Here is a 24820-nt window from a genome sequence, read left to right as displayed (position 1 = left end):
AAGGAATTTATCTTGAACTCATTTGATGTGATGCCATCTATAACAACTCATATAAGGCGATCTCTAAGAAAGCTTGGTAGAAATCGAGAGAAGTTATTATCAGTGAAGTGAATATTATTTTTTCACATGAAATGGCACTAGTTGACACAAATTTCACCCTGCTAACTCATTTATGTTACATTTTTCTTATAGATTTTGGAACGTCAATTGATCCATCATATTACAATGATCTTATAGATATATTTACGATCAGCTAAATGCTTTTTTTTATCCGATCGTCACATTATTTCGCGAACGAACCTATTTTGATAGGCTGATACACATATCTCCCATCTGGCTGCGAATCTCTGGTATTCCATTAGCCATTACATCGATAAATTTACCTACATAGTTATCGCTACTTCTTCCCCTTTTTCATCTCTCTTATCTTATCTATCTTTCTCTATGGACAAAATTCTGACATATTATCCCATCGTGAATATTTTGTATTTGACAGTCTTTAATTTAAAAAAATAGTTTGGAATGACTCTGACTTTAATAAATTTGTTGAAATCCTCAACTGTTGGGAATAAATTCAGATATTTTTCACTTAAATTACTAGTTAAATGCCAAAGTTGTGGTACTGTTTTGTGACTAGGGAAATAAAAAAGTACTTTGAGAAGAATTTTTTAATTTTATTTAATTTTTAATAATTTTTATACAAAAACAAGGAAATTAGTATTAGTTTTTGAATTAATCTATAATTTTTTGTATAAAAACATTGATTTTAAAATCTTGTCCACGCCCTTTTTAAATATTTCATAAAATGGGCGGGACTAACATTAAAAAAATAAAATTTCTTGTTGTAAATAGTTTTTTAAAATTAATCATAGATTGATTTCCACATGTTTTTGTAAAGAAATAACTAAATATTGATTAAGAATGGAGATTTTTTGCTCCATTATTAGGAAAATTTAAATTTCTATTTTTCTTATTTAAATTTGTTTAAGTTTTACTTAATTTTTAAGCAAAAACTTGAAAATCATAAATTAAATTGAATTTAAATCCCAGAAAGAACTATTATTTGGCTGAAAAATTATGAATTGTTTAAGTTTCTGTACGCTCTCTCTCTCTTAGTTTTACAAAGTGGGCGGGGCTGTATTTCCAAAAATAAGATTATTGATTAAAAATAAGTTCCAAATTAATCACAGGTTAAGATTAACATAATTTTGTAAACAAATTAATAAATATTACATAAAATGTAACAAAATTCTACCCATTAGAATCAAAAAATGTTCCCTACTCAGAAAAAGTAGCACAACTATGGCTTATAATAAGCGATTTAGTTCAATGATAGCTGGTTTTATTTAAAATAAATTTAGCTTGTAAAATATTCATTTAAATTGTAGTCAGTTCAAATATAATTATCAACTTATTAGTTTTAAAAATAAGAAATTTTTAAAAATTTTGAAAAAAATCCAAAAAAAATGTATATTTAGCGGCCTTTAATTTAAATATTTTATTTGAAATAACTATGATTTTAATAAATATATGGAAAACTTGTCCTATTGTGAATAAAATGTAACATTTTTCTCTTAAATTGAGAGACAAATAACAAAGTTATGGTACTTTTTTCTGAATAGGGAAATGAAAAAAAGTTCAAGGGCAAAAATTTCTGTTTTTTATGATCATTTTTAATAGTTTTTAAGCAAAAAGTGGAAAATCATAAATTAAATAGAATTTAAATCATTAAAAGAACTATTTTGTCTGAAAAAATTATAAATTTTTAAAGTTTCTTTACGCCCTCTCTCAAAATTTTATAAAGTGGGCGGGGCTAAAATCAAAAACACACGATTTTTGCTTTTAATTGGGGTTTAAAATGTATCAATGATAGAGATATTTATATTTTTGTAAAGAATAAAACTAAATATTAAATAAAATGGCTCAGTTTTCTCAGTGTAAATAAAAAAAAAAATTTAATTTTTCTGCTTGCAAAAATTTCCATAACTTTTCCATTTTTCCAGTGATTTAAGTGAATTATAGCTCTTTTTAATAAGAAAAGTTTAGGATTTTAAAATATTAATTTAAAGTGTGGTCATTTCAAACATAATTATGAATTTAAATGGTTTTAAACATGAAAAAATTTTTTAAAAAAAAAACTAAAATTTTTTATTTTATTAACAAAATTTCTCTATATTTCTGTGAATTGCTAACAATGGTTATATCATTTAAAAGCTATAAGGATATACTTTTCATAGCCTTTTAAAAATTTGAAATCGCTTAAGAAATGTCGTTATTACGATTCATTAAGTACGTCAAGCTACAAAAAAACTATCAACCTAACCTAAAAAGGCGAAAAGTTGATTTTATAGAGTCGTTTATTATTTTGAATTTATTAACAAAATTTCTCTCTATTTCTGTGAAATGCCTACAAATGATTAAGGATGTTCCTTTCATAGCTATTTAAAAATGTCCGCATTAGGATTTGAAAACTAACAACCTAACCTAAAAAGGCGAAAAGTAGATTTTAAAGGCTAAAGTTGATTATTATTTTGAACTTCAAATAGAATTTAAAATGTTGCTTTGTTTCATTTTAAAATAAGTTCTTTGCTTTGAAAGTTTAGGTACTTTTTGATTTTTATTTTATTTTTTTGAAATTTCTTTTTATTTTCAATTATTTGAATATATTTGTAGGAAAAAGTTGTGAAATCTGCTTTCTATTCTATTTCTTATTGTACGGATAAAACAAAAGTTATACATATTTTAAAATAAAGTCGACTTTAACAAAAATTTCCTTTTTGGTTAGGCTGAAAATTTTTCAAAATTTTTCAAAATACAGTAAAAATTTTTTTCTGGGCCTTGATATTGGTCATAAAAAGTATGAAATTAACTGTTTTTTCCACATCTATCATAATAAATATGAAATAGCTTTATGTTTGAATATATAATTTAAATCATATTTATTATTCTTGTTAAAAATAAGCCTTCAAAATTTAGTATCAAATATTCAAACAAATGCTGTAATAATTTTATAGTTTATTCTATTCCTTGTAAAAAAAATTGTTCTTGTTTTTGAACATGACCAGATGTTTGTGCAAAATATCAAGTACATTTTTTTATTTGTTACATTTTCTTTGATTATTTTGCTTGAAATATTGAACAGCAACATAATAAAGCTAAAATTAATGCAGTGAAAATAGAAAAAAAAAAGAAAACAGCCTCCAAAAGCCAAAACCTACTTACATAGTTGTTGAACAGAACTGGAAAACTGATATTTTACTTTGCTTTTCACACTTTAACTCTTTGCGGTTTAGTGGTTACTTTTCTAACCACCTTTATTATAGCCTTTAAATCATAGTTTATTGGCATCTATTGGCACTTTTCTAAACAATTAAGTTGTTTAAAGTCATCGTTTATGTTTTATTTTAGAAATTCAAATTTTGTTATAGATTGTGGAGGCATTTTTCTTTGTAAAGTTTGAAAAAATGTGTAAAAATACATCAGAAATATGGCCACATTTTAACACATGATTGTTTTCTTTGTAATTTAAATCCGCCATATTGAATTACAGAGAGATATATTGATGCAAACTTGTAAAAACGTTATTTTAATTCCGCCATATTGAAATAGAGAGAAAGAGTGAGAGATGTAGTGTTGCACACTTAATACTTATTGTAAAAACGCTAAATCACGAAATTTTGCATTTGCATCTAACAAAAATTCCGCCATATTGGAAGAGAGAGATAACGAGATTTAGAGTGTTGCCTATTTAATATATTTTGTAAAAACGCTAAATCATGAAACAAATATGAACATAACTGAGAGGCTTCCAATATCATGTTAATAATTCAGAAAAACGTCTTAATATATAATGGAAGTACTAAAAAATTTTTCCTAATTATAAAGTACTCTTAATTCCCATTAGTACTGTATGTGCCAACCCTGTTCATGGCAAATAAATTGTATAATGGCAGCAAAATGAGATTTGTTTATTATTTGCTTGTTCGAGTATTTTGTTACTTTAAAGTTTAAGGTTAACAAAATTGAGGTTAAAGTGTATAGTTTACATAAATTATAAAGTGATTTATATTAAACCAAAAAATAGGCAACACATTTACTTTTTTTTTTAATTAAAAACTGGCCTACAATCAGAATAAACATAGTAAAGAATGCTATTGTCTATAGAATTCCTTGAAGAAGAATTTTTAATTATTTTTACTAACAATTACTTATTATTACTGCTATACAGCAAGCAAAAAAAGAAGGTAGTGGCAAGTAAGAGCTATACCTGCAGCTGCTATAGTAGCTACTGGCAGCAATTAAGTAGAAATTTAAGTATTTCTACAATTTTCATTTAAGACCCCATAAAGTATATAAATTCTGGATCATTATAGATAGCTCTGCCAATTTAGCCCTGTTCATCTGTCGTTTTGTATGTTGAAATCAACTTTCCATAGTCCTCAAACAACTTTCATACATCATTCATACATCAATGTAAGCGCTATTGTGCTGGTTCACTTACTTTTTAAAATCGCGAAAATCGGCCCACAAATGGCTGAGATATAAGCAAAAAACCACAACTACCTCGATTGTCACATTTTTGATCAATATCTCGATTACTAAGTCATTAATATAGACAATATGTATATCAAATGATAGATATTTCAAAAACCTTTCCAACGATATATATAATGCCATACAAATTTGGACCTACAATGGCGCAAAATCGGGAAAAATATGTTTTAACCCAAATTTTTTTTTCATCAAAAAATTATTTTCAATCTTTATCTTCGGTGAAGGGTATATTAGCTCTCTTATTTATTTGTAAGCCACACAAATCAAATATCTTTCTTAAAGCAGCTTTTTTCCATACAATTTGTATCTCAAATTGTGCTTTTGTCTGTTGAAATCAACTTTCCGTAGCCCCCCAATAACTTAAGTACATCATTCATACATCAATGTAAACGCTATAGTTTCGGTTCGGATGCTATTTAAAATCGAGAAAATCGGCCCACAAATGGCTGAGATATAACAAAAAAACCACAACTACCTCGATTGTTACCTTTTTATCAATATCTGGATTACTAAGTGAGCAATATAGACAATATGGACATCAAATGATAGATATTTTAAATAACTTTCCAACGATATATATAATGCCATACAAATTTGGACCAACATTGGCGCAAAATCGGGAAAAATAATTTTTAACCCAAATTTTTTTTTTATCAAAAAATTATTTTCAATCTTTATCATCGGTAAAGGGTATATTAGCTCTCTTACTTGTTAATATCTTATATTGTAAGCCACACAAATAAAATTTCTTTCTTAAAGCAGCTTTTTTCCATACAATTTGTATCTCAAATTGTGTTTTTGTCTGTTGAAATCCACTTTCCGTAGTCCCCAATTAACTTACATATTTCATTCATACATCAATGTAAAGGCTATAGTTTCGGTTCGGATGCTATTTAAAATCGAGAAAATCGGCCCACAAATGGCTGAGATATAAGCAAAAAACCACAACTATCTCGATTGTTAACTTATTGATCAATTTTTGGATTACTAAATGAGTAATATAGACAATATGGATATCAAATGATAGATATTTTAAAGACCTTTCTAACGGTGTATATATGGCCATACAAATTTGGACCTACTATGGCGCAAAATCGGGAAAAATATTTTTTAACCCAAATTTTTTTTTTCATCAAAAACTATTCTTAGTTTTTATCTTAGAGTGAAGGGTATATTAGCTCTCTTACTTGTTAATAACTTAAATTGTAAGCCACACAAATCAAATATCTTTCTTAAAGCTGCTTTTTTCCATACAATTTGTATCTCAAATTGTGCTTTTGTCTGTTGAAATCAACTTTCCGTAGTCCCCAAATAACTTACATACATCATTCATACATCAAAGTAAGCGCTATAGTGCCGGTTCAGTTGCTTTTTAAAATCGAGAAAATCGGCCCACAAATGGCTGAGATATAAGCAAAAAACCACAACTACCTCGATTGTTACCTTATTGATCTATATCTGGATTACTAAATGAGTAATATAGACAATATGGATATCAAATGGTAGATATTTTAAAGACCTTTCCAACGATGTATATAATGCCATACAAATTTGGACCTACAATGGCGCAAAATCGGAAAAAATATTTTTTAATTCAAATTTTTTTTTCATCAAAAAAATATTTTCAATCTTTATCTTAGAGTGAAGGGTATATTAGCTTTCTTACTTGTTAATAACTGAAATTATAAGTCACACATTAAATTTCTTTCTTAAAGCAGCTTTTTTTCTATACAATTTTTATCTCAAGTTCTTAAATTTTCTCAAACATATTTAATAATATTCTCCTCCCTTTTTCTTTACAGATTTATACCTTAAACTACAATTAATTACCTACATAACAACGTAAATTTAATTAATCTAAAATAAAGAAAAACAAAAACAAAACAAATATTAACAAAAATGCGGTTAAACGGGTGTGTTTTTAAAAATCAAGTTTTCAATATTTTTTTCAAAATACTGAAAACCCTACCAAAGTGTTGTAATAAATACAAAAGTTAAATCAATATGCGAGAAACTGTTCTACAAAAAAAAAAACATTAAATTTAAGTGTTTAAAAAAAAACTAACACAAAAACTATCTATCTTTAAATACAAAAAACAAACAAACAAAAAAATTCATCAAAAACTTTAATTTAAAACCAAACCTAAATTTAGACTACAAAGCAAAAAACAAAATAAATACAAATTATGACTTATACACATTTAACAGCCCTGGCAGCCAAACAACATTTCAGCGTTGCCACTCTGTGTTTTGTGACACTGACTCTCAGCTCAGTGCCGTTGAAAGAGGTGCAAGCACAAAGGCCTCTTTTAAATCATACAACCTACAATACCATACCCACATCACAGCATCACTATAAACAGCTGCGCAATGGCCGGACTCATGATATGCTTATGCCACCCTCTACCGTGGCCTCCATACCCAGGGGTCTATTAGCAGCTGGAGGTTTACCCTTGTATGATGATGACATGGAGAGCACACGTTTACCCTCCCAGCTGGGTAGACGTGACAATCGCCGACGCATTAACTATCAAGCCTTGGCCGCCAATATACCGCGCGGCAATAGTGGCCGTGGTGGCGGCATTAATTCGCTGCGCAAAGAACTCATGAGACCTTCGGTGGGTGGTCCGGGTGGTGGCATCAGTGGCAATAGTCCGGGTTATCCTTCCTATTCGGCCACCTCAGCTATAGGCAAAATTGATGGTATTGGCGGCCTGAGTCCGGGCCGTCCCTATGGTGAAACTGTACAAATGCCTCCCGGTTCCATGTACTCTACTAGTTCGCCTCCCTTATATTTATCGCATCCTCAAGGTAGTAATTCTGTTTTAAATTGTATTCAAAGTTTTCTTTAAATTTTAATTTTTTTTTGGAAATTTCAGAATTCTCTATACGCCATACACCTAAACAAAATAGTATTGCCAAAATTTGGAAACTAAATCATGGCAAAGTCAATCAAGCTCATTCATTTGGCATACCTTTGCCGCCCAATGATGATCCTCGTGGCGGTATTGATGATGATATTATCAGAGAGGGCCATGATCCCTTGCAAGTGATCAAAGATGAGATTAGAATATCCCAGCCTCAATCGGTAAGTGGAGATGAAAGTCATTTAGTATATAAAATCTGAAGCAATGGAAGATGCATTTTTATAACCACCACCAAAAATATTATAAGGACCAAAAGGGGTCCTTATAAAATTCTAAGGCAATCTAGCTATGTCCGTCCATCTTTTGTTGGCACGATGTGGACTCGAGAAAAGGATGTACGGGCATGCCCGGGCATGAAATACTCTTTGTTGATTATAAATGTTTGGTATTGAAGAAGTCCAAAATCGGTCAAGTAGAACCAGGGACAACTTCTAGAATTGTTGATGTTTTTCGAAAATGTTTTGCTATTTTCATTAAATATATTGTTACGTTTTAACCTTTTCAAAACGTTTGGTTTATTTCCTTTAAATAAACCGGATACTTTTTACAACAACAGAATTAAATAGTCACTCAATGTTTTTTTATACACGTTTATTAATTCTCAGAAATACAGACACAATTTATAATGTACACGAATTCACTTGAAAAATACAGCACACTTTAAGGCACTCAGTTGATGTTTATTCGAATAGCGTCTCTGATAAACTCACTAACGACTGCAACCTCTGCCACTATTTATAACACTGCATTACCATCTAGAAAGCTCTATTTCTACAATGTTCTTTAACTGAATATTCGAATTCGAATATACGGTCACAGCAAACAGCGTTGCCAACTTACGATCAATGGTCAACTGAAAGCTTTTATTTGATAATGCTCACAGATATGTTACAGTTTGCTATTACAGCACTGTTATTTGAAAGCATTTTGCTACTTTTAAATCAGCCCTTAAAATCGTTATATTTGAATTCAAGTACAATTTCGTAACAATATTGAAAATATCATGAAATTTAGACTTTAAAATAAGAGATTTTTTCAAATTTTTAGCTTTTATTTTGAAACATTTGTACAATATAAATTTATTCTAAGTATTGGCCATTCTAAGCTATGACCTTTTCCCCATCTTTCTGATAACATTTGGATTCCGCTATAAAGGAACTGCTTATCTTTTGAGGCCAAGTACGAATCAAGCCAATTTCGAATACTCTGTTCTGAAGTCAACGTTCGTGGCTATGCCTTGAGTTCGAACAAACGTTACACTGTTGAACCGACTGCAAAAATATGCGTGAAAGTTGTGAAAGATGGAACACTCCCGGTGTAACAGGAAACACTTTTTTGATCACATTGATTTTGGCAACGATACTTTCGAGGAATGATATTGCACTTGCTTTATCAGGAATTGCAGCTATGATGTTGGAAGGCGGTAGAACTGCTCAGCACTCAAGTTGCCATTGAATATGCAAATCATTGAAAAAGCAACATTTCAAAGAGCAGTGCGATGGCCAAAGTTTTGCAGCAAAGCTAACTGATCGTTTGGGATCAGTTGCAAGATTTACGAAACAATCAAAGCCGGTTTGGTGGTGCGATCATTCTGTTGGCTGGTGATTTTCGGCAAACAATGCCAGTGATTCAACGGTCATGGACTTAATGCATATTTGAAGTCGTCCGTTTTGTGGAAACACGTCAACAAACTCAAATTGACTATGAACATGCGTGTCGAGCTGCAGTACGATCAATCTGGAGAAGTATTTTCCAAAAAATTGCTGGACATTGGCAACGGCAAAATCCAAGTTGGCATTACGACCAGCTGCATTCAATTTTCCGCCACTTTCTGCCAGTTCTCCGAATCAAAATCTGAACTCATCCGAAAGATGTTGCCAAACATTGCACAAAATTAAAAAAATCATGATCGGTTGGCTGCGAAAAACATTGATGTCGACGAATTGAATTTTAGGATTCAAAGTGAAATTGCTGTCGTACAAATCGTTGGATTCCGTTACTTCCCAAGATGATGTGGTCAACTATCCAATCGAGTTTTTAAACTCGTTGGAATTACCCGGGTTACCATCTTAGAATCTCCAAATGAAAGTCGGGTCGATAATCATAATGTAACGAAACATAAATCAACCACGTCTTTGTAATGGCTGCTGACTTGTGGTAAATAAGCTAATGAATAACATCGACGAAGCAACAATACTTAAAGTAAAGTACAAAGGACAAGACGTTTTGATACCACGGATCCCAATGGCTACGACCGACTTGCCATTCGATTTTAAACGCTTGCAGCATAGACTAACATAGACCCGAATCAGCTCTTTTTAGCAACATGGCGGAGGCAAACAAAAAAAATTTACGAAAAATTAACAAAAGAAAATGTATAATAAACCACGGTAGATTTAAAAGAGGGACAAACATAAAAATTTATCTTTCTATATCTCGTCTCACACACTCATCGATTTTTTACTACATTTTATATTTTCTCTCGCTCTAAGATCTGCCTTAATGGTGGAATTGAAAAAAATGGTAAACAAAAAATGTAAACAAAACCATACGGTTCGATATTACTATTTTGACAGCTGTCAATGGTTTCTTATCTGGGTATCTGTGGCTTGCAGTTTCCGGTACGGCTTGAATTCGCAACGACAATTAACAAATTTCAGGCGCAGTCATTGCGTGTTTGCGGCATTAACCTTGAAAATCCATGCTTCAACAGGGTAAATTTTATGTCGCCTTTTTAATTTGGACAGGAAAACGTCTGTCGGTTCAGCTAGTTCTAAATAATTCTTAGGTATGGCAACAGTTGCATAATGGAATGTTACAGTTTCATGTCTGGCAGAATATTTTGGGCGTATTTCGGTCAATGCTCGCTTCAAGCGAATCAGTTGCGTTCGGTACAGATTCTCTGTCTGGCCAGATTTCAGCAGCTCATAATAGATAGGACCCTTTTGCTGCCACAAAATACAGAGAATTGCCTTATCGCCATTGATATTTGGCTTTGGTGTCGATTCAGCTTATTGGCCGGGCTTCACATACGATCTCTTACACTTTGGGTTATCGTAATGAATTAATTTTTCATCGCAAGTAATGATTTTCTTTTATTACGTTCAAGCTGCATTTCAACATGCAAAATTGTCTTTCAAGGTCTCTCGGCTTCAATTCGTCTAGTACCCAATTTCCCTGATTTTGGAAGAATCCTGAATCCAATGATTCTGCAAGAATTGTACTGACTAAAATCAGATAAAATCCCTTGTTATACCCTTCACCTTCGTGAGAAGGCTATATATAAGTTTGTTTTTCCGTTTGTAATTTCCACAATATAATTTTCCGATCCTATAAAGTACAAGTCATCCTCCTATCAGAAAATGCTATAAATTTTGCTATTGGCCCCTAATGTCAGTTCTGTTTTGACATTTGTGTAGTAAACTTATGCGAAATACATGTTAATAAACAATGTTACGCTACACTGCTCCAGAACGCGGAATATTACTGACTATTTATTTGACCAATAATCGGTCGGTGACTTCATCAAAAATATTCATGAGTGATGAGGCCCATTTCCATCTTAGCGGGTACGTAAATAAGCAAAATTTACACCTCTGGGGCACTGAAAATCCGCGTGTAACCCACGAAGAGCCATTACACCCGCTCAAAGTCACTGTGCTGTTTTCGCTGGAGGAGTCATCGGACCTTTTTTCTTCGAAGACGTCGCGGGCCAAACGGTTACTGTGAATGGTGAGCGCTACAGAGCAATGATCAACGAGTTCTTTTTGCCGCAACTTGATGAATTGGGATTGGAAAACATGTAGTGCAACGGCACTCACTGCACGTGCCACAACCGATATGCTGAAGGATGCATTTCCCAAGCGCCTAATATCCCCTTTTGGCGATTTGCACTGGCCAGCAAGATCGCCTGATTTGATCGCTCCAGACTTCTTTTTGTGGGGCTTTTTGAAGTCGCGGGTTTATGTCAACAAGCCTCAGACTCTTGCATCTCTTAAAGACAATATCCGTCAAGAATGTGAGGACCTATCGCCGGAAGTTTTGGCCAAAGTGATGGAAAATGCCATAAAAAGGGCTCAAAGACAATCAACTGTGGCGGCGGCCATTTACATGACATCATATTCTCGACTTGATGTAAAAAACATTTTATAAATTTCTATGTTAGGTAAATTCTCTGTGAGTTGTTAAGTTTTCCCTAATTAATTTGCCACTTGAAAAACATAAGTTAGACATATTATATATCAATGGATGGAGGATTTTGTCTACTTTTTAAAAATGTATATAACATTTGACAATTAAAAAAATCATGGAATACTTTTTTGAAAAATATGACAAAAAATGATTTTTATTGAATTTTTGCATAGATACAAATTTTTCAAATTGAAATTAAATTGTTATTTATGAATAGTTTTCAGAGAAATTTTACAGTTATGCAGAATTTTCTATTTAAAATGGAAAAATAAAAACAAATTTTAAAATTTATTTACAACAATCCCGCAATTCCCAAAAAAAGTGTTGAAAAATTCCAAAAATGGGAATTTTTAGTTTTTTGGCTATAATATCCATACCAGCGTCGGGGTTATCGGAACCCTTTGCAAACTATTTAAAAACATATTGGGCCATCTAATATCGGTTACTATATTTTGATATCGAATATGCGATTTGAGAATTTTTGTCCTTAAATTGAATTTTACATAAAAAAATATACGTTTTTTGAATGGACCTGGTCTCCTCGGTATCAACAATTTTCAATTTTTTTTTAATTTAAAATATTTTATGAAAAGTTAGCTTTTCAGAAAGTATAAATTCCTTATACATTCTCTTATAAATTTTTTGCGATAACTTAAAAAGAAAAAAAGTACTTTTTTCTCAAAAAATTAGCGAAAAATCGCCTTTTTAAAATTATTTAAATTCGAATGAATATAATGTTGGACGTAGGCATTATTTTTAACCAGTTCTTTTTCTATTTGACACATACCTGTGCTGTTATTCCAATAAAGGAAAATTGGAGAAACTCGGGATATATTTGTATCCGCTGTTATCAAAAACCTGGAGTAGGGTGGGTAAAAATGTTGAAAATTTTATTTTTTTAAAAAAAAATTTAAAAATTTAAATAACACAATTCGAAATTTTTTTCCGATAAATGAAAACAACAACTTTGAAAAAAAACATTTTTTTGTTACCAAAAAATATTTAAAATTTTTATTTTGAAGTTTAATTTGGTGAAGGGTATATAAGATTCGGCACAGCCGAAAATAGCTCTCTTACTTGTTTTCTTATAATTTTGTTTTAAAACTGATCACAGCTTGAGATTTCCAGGTTTTTGTTTAAAAAAAATGACTAAATATTAAATAAAATTAAGAAAATTCTAAACATTGTCTAACAATTATTAAATATTTTCACATTTGGCGGTAATTAATTGAAAAATATTGTTTGGAATTACTATCATTTGAATTAATTTATTGAAAGCCTGACTTATTTTGAATAAAACAAGCCAATGTTCTCTTTAATTGTTAGAGGAATATCAAAGTTGTTGTACTTTTTTGAAGAAGAGAAATTGAAAATTTTCAAAAATTTATTTTTTTATTTTATTTAAAATTTTTAACTTTTTTGATAAAAACTCATTAAGCATAACTTAGTTTAAATTTAAAACATATTAAGAAAGAAAATAATAAAACAAAATTTTAAATTTTCAAACTTTTTTTACGCCCACTTTCAAAATTTTACAAATTTTTTCTAATTTTATTTAAAATGTTTAACTTTTTTTGAAAAAAAAACTCATTAAGCAATACTCAGTTTCAATTTAAAACATATTTAAAGCCAAGTAATGATAAAAAATTATAAATTTTCCAACTTTTTTTACGCCCACTTTCAAAATTTTACAAAATGGTTGTGGCTTAGTTAAGAAAATATAATTTTTTTTTGCTAAAATTCCCAATTTTCGAGGAATTTTCAAATTTCAAAAGTGATCAAGTTCTCAACAAGGTCTACTCCACCCACATTTGACACTTAGCGTGTGATTTTTTCCTTATTTGTAGCACAGTGTAATATCAAAACATGTTTGTTTTGTATGTTTCAAAATAGATTTAAGTGTATCAAGTATAAATATGTTTTTAACCCCTTTGGCACATTCAGTTTCATTAAATGAATTTGCTAAAAATATATAAATAGCAGCAAGCATGTCAAACATGCTGTCGTATTTTATAAAAATTCCCACCAAAAAAGTAACAACTTAATACCCTACAATAGCAAACACTGAAAAATATTGAGGTTATTATAATCTACTCCAAAAATATTTATTAATTTAAAGAAAATATTTGTAACTTGTAGTAAAATATAAAAAATTTAGTAGCTGGATTAAGTCTATATCAAAAATTTTAAATTTTCCAAAAAAATCCTGCAGTATTTCTTTACTAATTTATGAAAAGTAACAGCCCGACAGTCCACTTTACATTAAAACACGTTGGCAACCTTTGTTTATCAAACGCCATTTTGTAAATTTGAGAATGAGAGAGTTGTTTCGAATATCAAACTCCATATATAAAAAATTAATGAATTCGCTTGTATTTGCCTGAATTCGCCACTAACACCATCTGGTATTAATTCGCCTTGGTTGCCATATTGTTGCATAATTATGACCATCAAGTAGCGTGTTTATTTAGTAGTTTTTCCTTAAGCTTTCATTGATATTTTCTTTACTTATTTTGCCTCCCTTTTTCTTGGCTCTTTTTAAATTGTCATCCGTTTGCTATTTAATTAGTTCCTGTTTCATTGCTGCTACTACATAATATTTTTTTTTCCAAGCCCTTCATTACCACAGGGCGGCTTGTTTATGCGGTTTGCTGGTTTTGATAAATATAATTGAAATTTAATAAAAACAATATTGAAAAGTGCATACAAAAATAAAGAAACAAGAACATATGTACATAAATACTGGGGGAGAAAAATAACAAAAGGATTAACAAAATATTTATAAAGAATAAAAACATATGAACAATGTTCAACAGCAATTGGTAGCATTGAAATCTAGAATAGAAGTTTTGTGCCAAAATATATACTTATATGTACGACTTCTGTGGAATCGCCTTAGGGCCTATTGGCATGGCACATGTGGGTGTGAGTTTGAGGGAAAATATTGGTTTATTTGTAGAGGCCACACCATGTTTATTATTCCAAACTCATATTCAATACTTAGATTTGGTTTAAATATAGTTTATTGAGTTAAAATGTTTTGATATTTTTGAGGTTATAAATATATGATTTTAAAAGCAATTAATATAATTGCATAAACCTGAGGCATTTAGGATAGAATCTTAATTTTTTTTTATATTTTATTTCAACATTGGTGTCAATTAATTTAACAAATTTCTTTAATATAATACATTTTTAAATTCTGACTTATTTGTGGTTCTTTAAACCGTCTTATATTAGCTTCAATCGAAGGTTTTACACCGTCTTAAATTAACTTAAGTCCAATATCTTTATACAGTCTTAAATTAGCTTTAATCGCAAGTCTTTAAATAACCTTTTTTTAGCTTCAGTCGAAGTCTTTTAGTAGCTCCAATCGTGGCTCTTTACACAGTCCAAAATTTGCTCCAATCATGGTTTTTATACAGTCTTTTAGTACCTCCAATCGTGGATCTTTATACAGTCTTTATCCAGTCTAAAATTAGCTTCAATCGTGGATCTTTATACAGTCTTTATCCAGTCTATAATTAGCTTCAATCGTGGATCTTTATACAGTCTTTATCCAGTCTAAAATTAGCTTCAATCGTGGATCTTTATACAGTCTTTATCCAGTCTATAATTAGCTTCAATCGTGGATCTTTATACAGTCTTTATCCAGTCTAAAATTAGCTTCAATCGTGGATCTTTATACAGTCTTTATCCAGTCTAAAATTAGCTCCAATCGTGGATCTTTATACAGTCTTTATCCAGTCTAAAATTAGCTCCAATCGTGGATCTTTATACAGTCTTATATTAGCTCCAATCGTGGATCTTTATACAGTCTTTATCCAGTCTAAAATTAGCTCCAATCGTGGATCTTTATACAGTATTTATCCAGTCTAAAATTAGCTCCAATCGTGGATCTTTATACAGTCTTATATTAGCTCCAATCGTGGATCTTTATACAGTCTTTATCCAGTCTAAAATTAGCTCCAATCGTGGATCTTTATACAGTCTTTATCCAGTCTAAAATTAGCTCCAATCGTGGATCTTTATACAGTCTTTATCCAGTCTAAAATTAGCTTCAATCGTGGATCTTTATACAGTCTTTATCCAGACTATAATTAGCTTCAATCGTGCATCTATATACAGTCTTATATTAGCTCCAATCATGCATCTTTATCCAGTCTTATATTAGCTCCAATCGTGGATCTTTATACAGTCTAAAATTAGCTTCAATCGTGGATCCAGTCTAAAATTAGCTTCAATCGTGGATCTTAATACAGTCTTTATCCGATCTAAAATTAGCTTCAATCGTTGATCTTTATACAGTCTTTATCCAGTCTATAATTAGCTTCAATCGTGGATCTTTATACGGTCTTTATCCAGTCTATAATTAGCTTCAATCGTGGATCTTTATACAGTCTTTATCCAGTCTATAATTAGCTTCAATCGCGGATCTTTATACAGTCTTTATCCAGTCTATAATTAGCTTCAATCGTGTATCTTTATACAGTCTTATATTAGCTCCAATCGTGGATCTTTATACAGTCTTTATCCAGTCTATAATTAGCTTCAATCGTGGATCTTTATACAGTCTTATATTAGCTCCAATCGTGGATCTTTATACAGTCTTATATTAGCTCCAATCGTGGATCTTTATACAGTCTTTATCCAGTTTCAATAGTGGTGCTTTATACAGTCCTAAATTATCTCCAATCGTGGATCTTTAGAGAGTCCAAAATTAGATCCAACCGTGGTTCTTTATATAGTCCAAAATTATCTCCAATCTTAGTTGTTTATACAGTCCATAATTAGCCCCAATCATGGTTGTTTATACAGTCCAAAATTAGCTCCAATCGAGGTTCTTTATACAGTCCAAAATTATATCCAGTCGTGGTTCTTTATACAGTTCAAAATTATATCTAATCGTGGTTGTTTATACAGTTCATAATTAGCTCCAATCGTGGTTCTTTATACAGTCCAAAATTATCTAATTTGTTTACTTTTTTTCTTTATACAGTCCAAAATTATCTAATTTGTTTACTTTTTTCCTTTTTCCAGAATCCATATATCATCAACACCGAGGCTACCTTAAACTCCGACATCGAAGACTTGCTAGGTGTTCGTTGTACCTTTGAGACCCCGTGCGCCTGGAAATGGACCGAGAATCTTGTGGATGGCTTTCAGATAATGAGCGGCACTGAGGTATCCAAAAAGAACATGACCGGCTTATATCCCGGTCCCTTAGCCGACAATATCGATGATGCCAATGGACGCTTCTTATATGCCCGTCTCTCACCCACTACTCTGCAAATAAACCTAACTTCACCACAATTCAGCACCACCATGGAGAAATGTTATCTGGAAGTGTATATGCATCAGAGTGGCATGAGTCATGGCCTGTCGCGTGTTGTGGTAGAACCTTTACACTCACAGGAGAGCTCCTGGGTGCCGGCGGAAATTGTAGGCGACAATTATCGTCAATGGGAAAGGAAAGTGTTTCGTTTGGGTCGGATTTCTCGAGATTTTCGTATAGTTTTCGAGATTGTACCCAAACTGTTGGAGGGTCAGAAGGCACATGTGGCCATAGACAATTTACGGATGATCAATTGTTTCCCGGAGGGAGCCAAAGCGGAAAAATGCAGTACTTCCCAGGTGAAATGTATGATGAATAAGGTACCGGTGTGCATACCCCTGCCCAGGATATGTGATATAACGCGGGACTGTGATGATGCCGAAGATGAGTTGTTGAACTGTGAAAAGATACCCTTTGGAGCTAGATGTGATTTTGAGAATGATTGGTGTGGGTGGCGGGACTCGGGTCGCACGGTTTTATCGTGGTCACGTCATACGGGTTCTTCGCCCACCTACGACACCGGACCAGATAGTGATCATACCTTTCAGCATTTACTCAATTCCACAGTGGGCTACTACATGCTGGTCAATATGAATCAGCACAGCAATAACAGTGAAAAGGGTCCTTTGATTGGCTTTGCCAGTAATGCCATTATGATATCACGCACCTTCAATCCACCTCCCACAGTTCACGGTGATCCTAATTCTCCCTATCGCAACTCCTGTGTGGTGCGCTTCTATATCCATCAGTTTGGCAAGAATCCCGGCAGCATTAATCTGTCGGTGGTGGAAATGAAGGAGAAGGAAAATATTACCACTACTTTGTGGTGGAGTACGAAAAATCAGGGCGCTGATTGGTTGAGGGCGGAATATATATTGCCCAATATAACATCAAGGTAAAGTTTAAAGAATTTTACTTTTATTGACTAGGATATACTATAATTTTTTTTATATATTTTTGTTGCAGATATTATTTGCAATTCGAGGCTCGCATGGGCATGCGTATCTATTCTGATGTGGCTGTTGATGACTTCTCTTTGTCGCCGGAATGTTTTGGCATTAATATACCACCGGAACATTTGAATGGCTATAATTATTGGAATGTGCGACATACGAAAAGTCCAACGCATAAAGATTTTACGAATCATAATTGTAAGTATTTATTTTTACTGGATTTTAAGACGAATTGTAAATGGAAATTCCAGCTTTATATTAGCTTCAATCGTGGTTCTTTATACAGTCTTCTATTAACTTCAATCGTGGACTTTTATTAGCTTCAATCGTGAATCTTTATTAGCTTCAATCGTGGTTCTTTATAAGTCTTATATTAGCTTCAATCGTGGTTCTTTATAAGTCTTATATTAGCTTCAATCGTGGTTCTTTATACAGTATTTTATTGGCTTCAATCATGGATCATTATTAGCTTCAATCGTGGTTCTTTATAAGTCTTATATTAGTTTCAATCGTGGTTCTTTATACAGTCTTTTATTAGCTTCAATCGTGATTCTTTATACAGGCTTTTATTAGCTTCAATCGTGGATCTTTATTAGCTTCAATCGTGGTTTTTTATACAGTCTTTTATTAGCTTCAATCGTGGAACACTATTATCTTCAATCGTGGATCTTTATTAGCTTCAATAGTGGTTCTTTATACAGTCTTCTATTAGCTTCAATCGTGGATCATTACTAGCTTCAATCGTGGATCTTTATTAGCTTCAATCGTGGATCTTTATTGGCTTCAATCGTGGGTCATTATTAGCTTCAATCGTGGATCATTATTAGCTTCAATCCTGGATCTTTATTAGCTTCAATCGTGGTTCTTTTTACAGTCTTCTATTTGTTTCAATCGTGGATCTTTATTGGCTTTAATCGTGGGTCATTATTAGCTTCAATCGTGGATTTTTATTAGCTTCAATCATGGATCATTACTAGCTTCAATCCTGGATCTTTATTAGCTTCGATCGTGGATCTTTATTAGCTTCAATCGTGGATCATTATTAGCTTCAATCCTGGATCTTTATTAGCTTCAATCGTGGATCATTATTAGCTCAATCCTGGATCTTTATTAGCTTCAATCGTAGATCATTATTAGCTTCAATCGTGAATCTTTATTAGCTTCAATTCTGGATCTTTATTAGCTTCAATCGTGGTTATTTATACATTCTTCTATTAGCTTCAATCGTGAATCTTTATTAGCTTCAATCTTGGATCATTATTAGCTTCTATCGTGGATAATTATTAGCTTCAATCGTGGATCTTTATTAGCTTCAATCGTGGATAATTATTCGCTTCAATCGTGGTTATTTATAGTCTTCTATTAGCTTCAATCGTGGGTCTTTATTAGCTTCAATCTTGGATCATTATTAGCTTATATCGTGGATAATTATTAGCTTCAATCGTGGATCTTTATTAGCTTCAATCGTGGATCTTTATTAGCTTCAATCGTGGATCATTATTAGCTTCATTCGTGGTTATTTATACAGTCTTCTATTAGCTTCAATCGTGAATCTTTATTAGCTTTAATCGTGGATCATTATTAGCTTCAATCGTGGTTATTTATACAGTCTTCTATTAGCTTCAATCGTGGATCTTTATTAGCTTCAATCGTGGATTTTTATTGGATTCAATCGTGAATCTTTATAAGCTACAATCGTGGATCATTATTAGTTCAATCGTGGATCATTATTAGCTTCAATCGTGGATCTTTATTGGATTCAATCGTGAATCTTTATAAGCTACAATCGTGGATCATTATTAGCTTCATTCGTGGATCTTTATTAGCTTCAATATTGGATCTCTATTAGCTTCAATCGTGGATCATTATTAGCTTCAATCGTGGATCTTTATTGGATTCAATCGTGAATCTTTATAAGCTACAATCGTGGATCATTATTAGCTTCAATCGTGGATCTTTATTAGCTTCAATCGTGGATCTTTATTAGCTTATATCGTGGTTCTTTATTCAGTCTTATATTAGCTTCAATCATGGATAATTATTAGTTTCAATCGTGGATCTTTATTAGCTTCAATCTTGCTTCTTTATTCAGTCTTATATTAGCTTCAATCATGGATAATTATTAGCTTCAATCGTGGATCTTTATTAGCTTCAATCTTGCTTCTTTATTCAGTCTTATATTGGCTCTAAACTTATTTAATTTCTTTCTTACAGATCTGGAACTAGGCACCTGCAACAATCGAGGCATGCTGGGTCCAACGCAGTCACAATGTGAAAACTACTACAGCACCCATAATCGCAGTCGAGTCCTAAAAGAGGTAAAGGTGGTGGATGACATACCCTACAAGGGCATGCAAAAATGGAAGGTACCCCATGAAGGATTCTACACGTAAGTTTTATAATTATATTACAAAAATCTTAAACAACCTCTTAATAAATATTATTGCTATTATTTTAGTTTTATAGTTAAAGGCGCCAGTGGTGGTTTGGGTTCGGGAGGAGTGGGTTCTTCGCGAGGCGCTGTCTCTGTGGCTGTCTTGGAGTTGCATAAAAATGAAGAGCTGTATATATTAGTGGGCCAGCAGGGAGAAAATGCCTGTATCAAATCGTTGGGCTACAAGGAAGATGGCTGTGGTTCCAGTGATCCTGATTTGGACTTGAGTAAATATAGTTTCACTTCCAAGCAGCATATGCTGAAGAATATGAATTTGGAGTATGGAGCCGGAGGAGGTGGCGGGGCGTCTTATGTGTTTTTGGTAAGTGTGAGTAGCTTTAACTTTAAAATCAATGAAAAATTATAATAAATAAATTTCAATAAAAATTTTAGTTAAACTCAGCACGAAATGAAGCTGTACCCTTGATAGTGGCGGGAGGAGGTGGAGGTTTGGGTATAGGCCGCTATTTGGATGAAGATTTCCAGCATGGCCAAAAGGAGAGTGCGGGACGCAAGGGATTAACGGGCCAAATAAATGGGGAGCCGTTGTCCAAGAAAACTGCCGGTCCTGGTGGTGGCTGGCGTGCCAATGCCGAACAGGCTTTAGATGCCAAATATGGTGCCGCTTTATTGCTGGGCGGACGTGGTGGATTTTCGTGTTATGTTGACTTGGATACTAATGGCTCGCATGTTAAACGTCATGGCCAGGGAGGTTTTGGAGGCGGCGGTGGTGGCTGTTATACGGGTGGTGGTGGAGGCGGTTATGCGGGCGGTGATGTTTATCTCAATCAATCGAATGGTGAGGGAGGCACTTCCTATATCACTACCACACGCACTTTGAAGGAATTAAATGCCATCTATGAAGGCTCCAACTTGGGGGCCGGTTCCGTTATTATAATACCCGCAATCGAGGGCTGCGGTTGTGATTACAGATGTTTGGCTTTAGATGAGTATAGATCATCGGTTAAATGTATTTGTCCGGAGGGTTGGAGAATACGCAAAGACAATTCCAGCTCATGTGACAGTAAGTTTTGGAATTTCTTAAGGATTTCTCAATTTATTTATAATATTTTTGGTATCTTTTCAGTGCCCATAACGGAGACTATTCCTGTGAAATATTTGATTTCCTTCTTTACGGTTATAATGCTTTTGCTAATAGCTTGCATGGCAGCTCTTATAGTTATGTTATGTAAGTTGAATTTTCGTTTGGATTAAAAGCGACAATATTTCATGATTTTTTCTTTAATTTTTATTTTAGATAACCGCTATCAGCGCAAGAAACTGGCCAAACAAAGACATAAGATGCTAATGCAACAGGACATGCAATTGACCCGCTTGCGCCATAATCTGGATGAAAATAATTTGAACAACTTTAATCCCAATTACGGCTGCGATGATCTAATAAATGGCACCATAAATGTTCAAAGTTTGCCACAAGTGGCCAGAGAAAGTTTGCGTTTGGTGAAGTAAGTTCTTTAAAGATTTAGTGTTTTTGGATTTTATTACAATTTATTTGCTTAACCTTTCTAGACCTTTGGGCCAGGGTGCTTTTGGTGAAGTCTATCAGGGTCTTTATCGCCATCGTGATGGCGATGCCGTTGAAATGCCGGTGGCCGTCAAAACTCTGCCCGAAATGTCTACGCTACAGGCTGAGGAGGATTTCCTTATGGAGGCTGCCATCATGGCCAAATTTAATCATCCCAATATGGTCCATTTAATAGGTGTCTGTTTCGATCGTCATCCTCGATTTATTGTGCTGGAGCTATTGGCGGGCGGTGATCTTAAGAATTTTTTGCGTGAAGGGCGCCACAAACCCGATAGACCTTCAGCTTTAACCATGAAAGATTTGGTGTTTTGTGCTCTGGATGTGGCCAAAGGCTGTCGCTATATGGAGAGTCAACGTTTCATACATCGCGATATAGCGGCCCGTAATTGTTTGCTAAGCAGCAAGGGTCCCGGAAGGGTGGTGAAAATTGCAGACTTTGGCATGGCCCGTGATATTTATCGCAGTGATTATTATCGCAAGGGCGGCAAGGCCATGTTGCCCATTAAGTGGATGCCACCAGAAGCTTTTCTGGATGGTATATTTACTTCCAAGACCGATGTGTGGTCATTTGGGGTGTTGTTGTGGGAGGTAGGTTGGAGGAGAGAAATGAAACAAATTGGTATCTTATTTAATACAAATTTTGGAATTTTCTAGGTTTTCAGTTTGGGTTTGATGCCCTATACGGGTCTCCCCAATCCGGAAGTTATGCAATTGGTTACTAATGGCGGCCGTTTGGGTACACCACCCGGCTGTCCGTCGGTAATTTATAAAATTATGGCCGATTGCTGGAATCCCACACCAGAAGATCGTCCCACATTCTCTAGTCTCTTAGAAAGACTAAAGACCGTAACAGAGGTAATTGGTTTGGCAAATTAATGTAGATTGAAATCTTTAAAATCGTTTGAATTTTTAATTTCAGGATCCTGCCGTTATGAACGCACCTCTGCCACACATCTTACGCCCGCCCTCCAATGAACGAGATCAAACAATAATACGACCGCAAGGAGTCGACGACATTTGTCTTCAAGTACCCACTACATCTGACTATCTAATACCTTTGCCGGGCATAACACACCTGCCCCAGCATCAAATCAATGGAGGCCAAACAGATGCCACCAACACCAACTCACCGGTGGTGGCTGTATCGACCGGCACCAATGTTTGCACACCGCCTGGCGTATCCTCACCCTCGGCCCCCTGCTGTAATCTGAAGGAGGGTGAGTGTGAGCATGTTAATAACTCACATAACGAGGGCAGTTGGGAGACTTCGTTTATATTGCCCAACTCGAAGAGTGATCAACCGTTGTTGAATCAAACGAATGGTTCACAGAAGAGCATAAATACGGTATCAATGGGAGCTCCGGGTCCGGGCAATACCAGCGGCTATAGCAGCAGCAGCCAAAGGTCGCCCGTCTCCAATGGCTTAAGGACAATACACAACAACAACAATAATAATAACAGCAGCAACAGTAATGGCAACGGCCACAGCAACAGCACTACAACATCTACGAATAATCCACAAAACGAAGAGACAACCCTCATTAGCTTGGACACGCCACAGCCGACACCGACCACCATACAACCGCCATTATCATTCTCATCACAGCTGGATGGTATAACATTAGATCCGGCCGCTTTAACCAAGAGTCTGAACAATACCGTAACAGTTCCAAATACAATTACAAATACAACAAATACTAATACAACAACTCCTAATAATAAGCACTCCTCGTATGCCAACATCCAAATGATGTCCACCTCGGTGGGCAACCTCAAGGGCAACTGCAGTGACCCAACACCCACCACCAACAACAGCATGACGACGACAATGATGATGGGCAGCGAAAAACTAAATGGTAGCATTTTGCACAAGAGCAGCAATGGCCTGAATGTCAATAAAATGAATGGCAATCTGAACAATAAGCCAGCAGCAGCAGTACCAGCAGGAACAGCTTCGATTGGGCCAGTGGGCGCTAATGCTCCTCCCTTCACTATACAGGGCTATAGCGAACGTTACAAGGACAAACATTCAGAGATAAGTTGTTAAATTACGGTTTTAGGCCAAAGTGAATTTATATGAGGGGGAAGTTAGTGGCGAATTCGGTTAATTTTTATAAAAGATTTATGAATTTGCTTGAATTTTTCTTATACTACGTTTAGACATACATACGTGTTTAATGCTTGTTTTTCAAAAAAAAGACCAACAGTTCACTTATTAATTTATTAATGGACTGTTGCAGCTTCGCTCCAATTTAGACAAGGTGATAGCAGTGGCGAATTTAGGTAAATTTTTAGGGAGTTTGAAATACTCAAGGCGAATTGATTTAATAGGTGTGTAAATCCGATCAGCTGTTTATGATTGTTTGGACGTTGAAGCTGTCAAATTCACAAGTAATTGTTGCGGCGAATACATTAACAAGCATAAAAGCAACAAAAACAACAAGCTGATTTGACCTCTTTAGCCTTGCATTTGGTACTTGTAAACCTTGTTTTTGTTCAAGGCGAATGTATATACCAGATGGTGTTGGTGGCGAATTCAGGCAAATATGAGCGAATTCATTAATTTTTTATATATGGAGTTTGACATTGGAAACAATGAGAGAGTTGTTTGCCTGAATTCGCCACCGACACCAGCTGGTATATAAATTCCCCTTGTTCTTGTTGTAGAATTGCCTACACCTTATACTTAATTCGCTTGGATATGCTCAGAGAAAGTTAAGCTCCGCTCAAATTTACTTGAAACTGTCAAGGATTTCATTTTGCAAAAATTCGCCTCGTTATGTAACTTGTGTAAATTCGCCTAGATTCTCGGTTTCCATATTTTTTAATTGAGAGGTAATTGAGAAATGAAAGAACAGCGAAATTTATATAAATTTTTTA

General features: G+C 33.8%; 1 protein-coding gene across 1 annotated transcript in view; it reads left to right on the top strand.

Moving 5' to 3' along the window:
* The window catches only part of Alk (Anaplastic lymphoma kinase), a 35806-nt gene extending 11543 nt beyond the window's left edge, over window positions 1-24263 (top strand). Inside the window, exons 2-13 of the mRNA XM_065513152.1 lie at window positions 6357-7365; window positions 7434-7642; window positions 16713-17902; window positions 17974-18158; window positions 20175-20349; window positions 20419-20716; window positions 20788-21418; window positions 21482-21583; window positions 21653-21860; window positions 21925-22528; window positions 22595-22795; window positions 22860-24263. Of these exons, the coding sequence (XP_065369224.1) occupies window positions 6741-7365; window positions 7434-7642; window positions 16713-17902; window positions 17974-18158; window positions 20175-20349; window positions 20419-20716; window positions 20788-21418; window positions 21482-21583; window positions 21653-21860; window positions 21925-22528; window positions 22595-22795; window positions 22860-23987 (5556 nt within the window). The 5' untranslated portion in view covers window positions 6357-6740 and the 3' untranslated portion in view covers window positions 23988-24263. The remainder of the gene's footprint in view (window positions 1-6356; window positions 7366-7433; window positions 7643-16712; window positions 17903-17973; window positions 18159-20174; window positions 20350-20418; window positions 20717-20787; window positions 21419-21481; window positions 21584-21652; window positions 21861-21924; window positions 22529-22594; window positions 22796-22859) is intronic.
* The last annotated feature ends 557 nt before the right edge of the window (window positions 24264-24820 follow it).

The sequence above is a fragment of the Calliphora vicina genome, chromosome 5 (genome assembly GCF_958450345.1).
Source record: "Calliphora vicina chromosome 5, idCalVici1.1, whole genome shotgun sequence".
Lineage (NCBI taxonomy): Eukaryota > Metazoa > Arthropoda > Insecta > Diptera > Calliphoridae > Calliphora > Calliphora vicina.
This window is presented reverse-complemented; position numbering and strand designations above follow the sequence as displayed.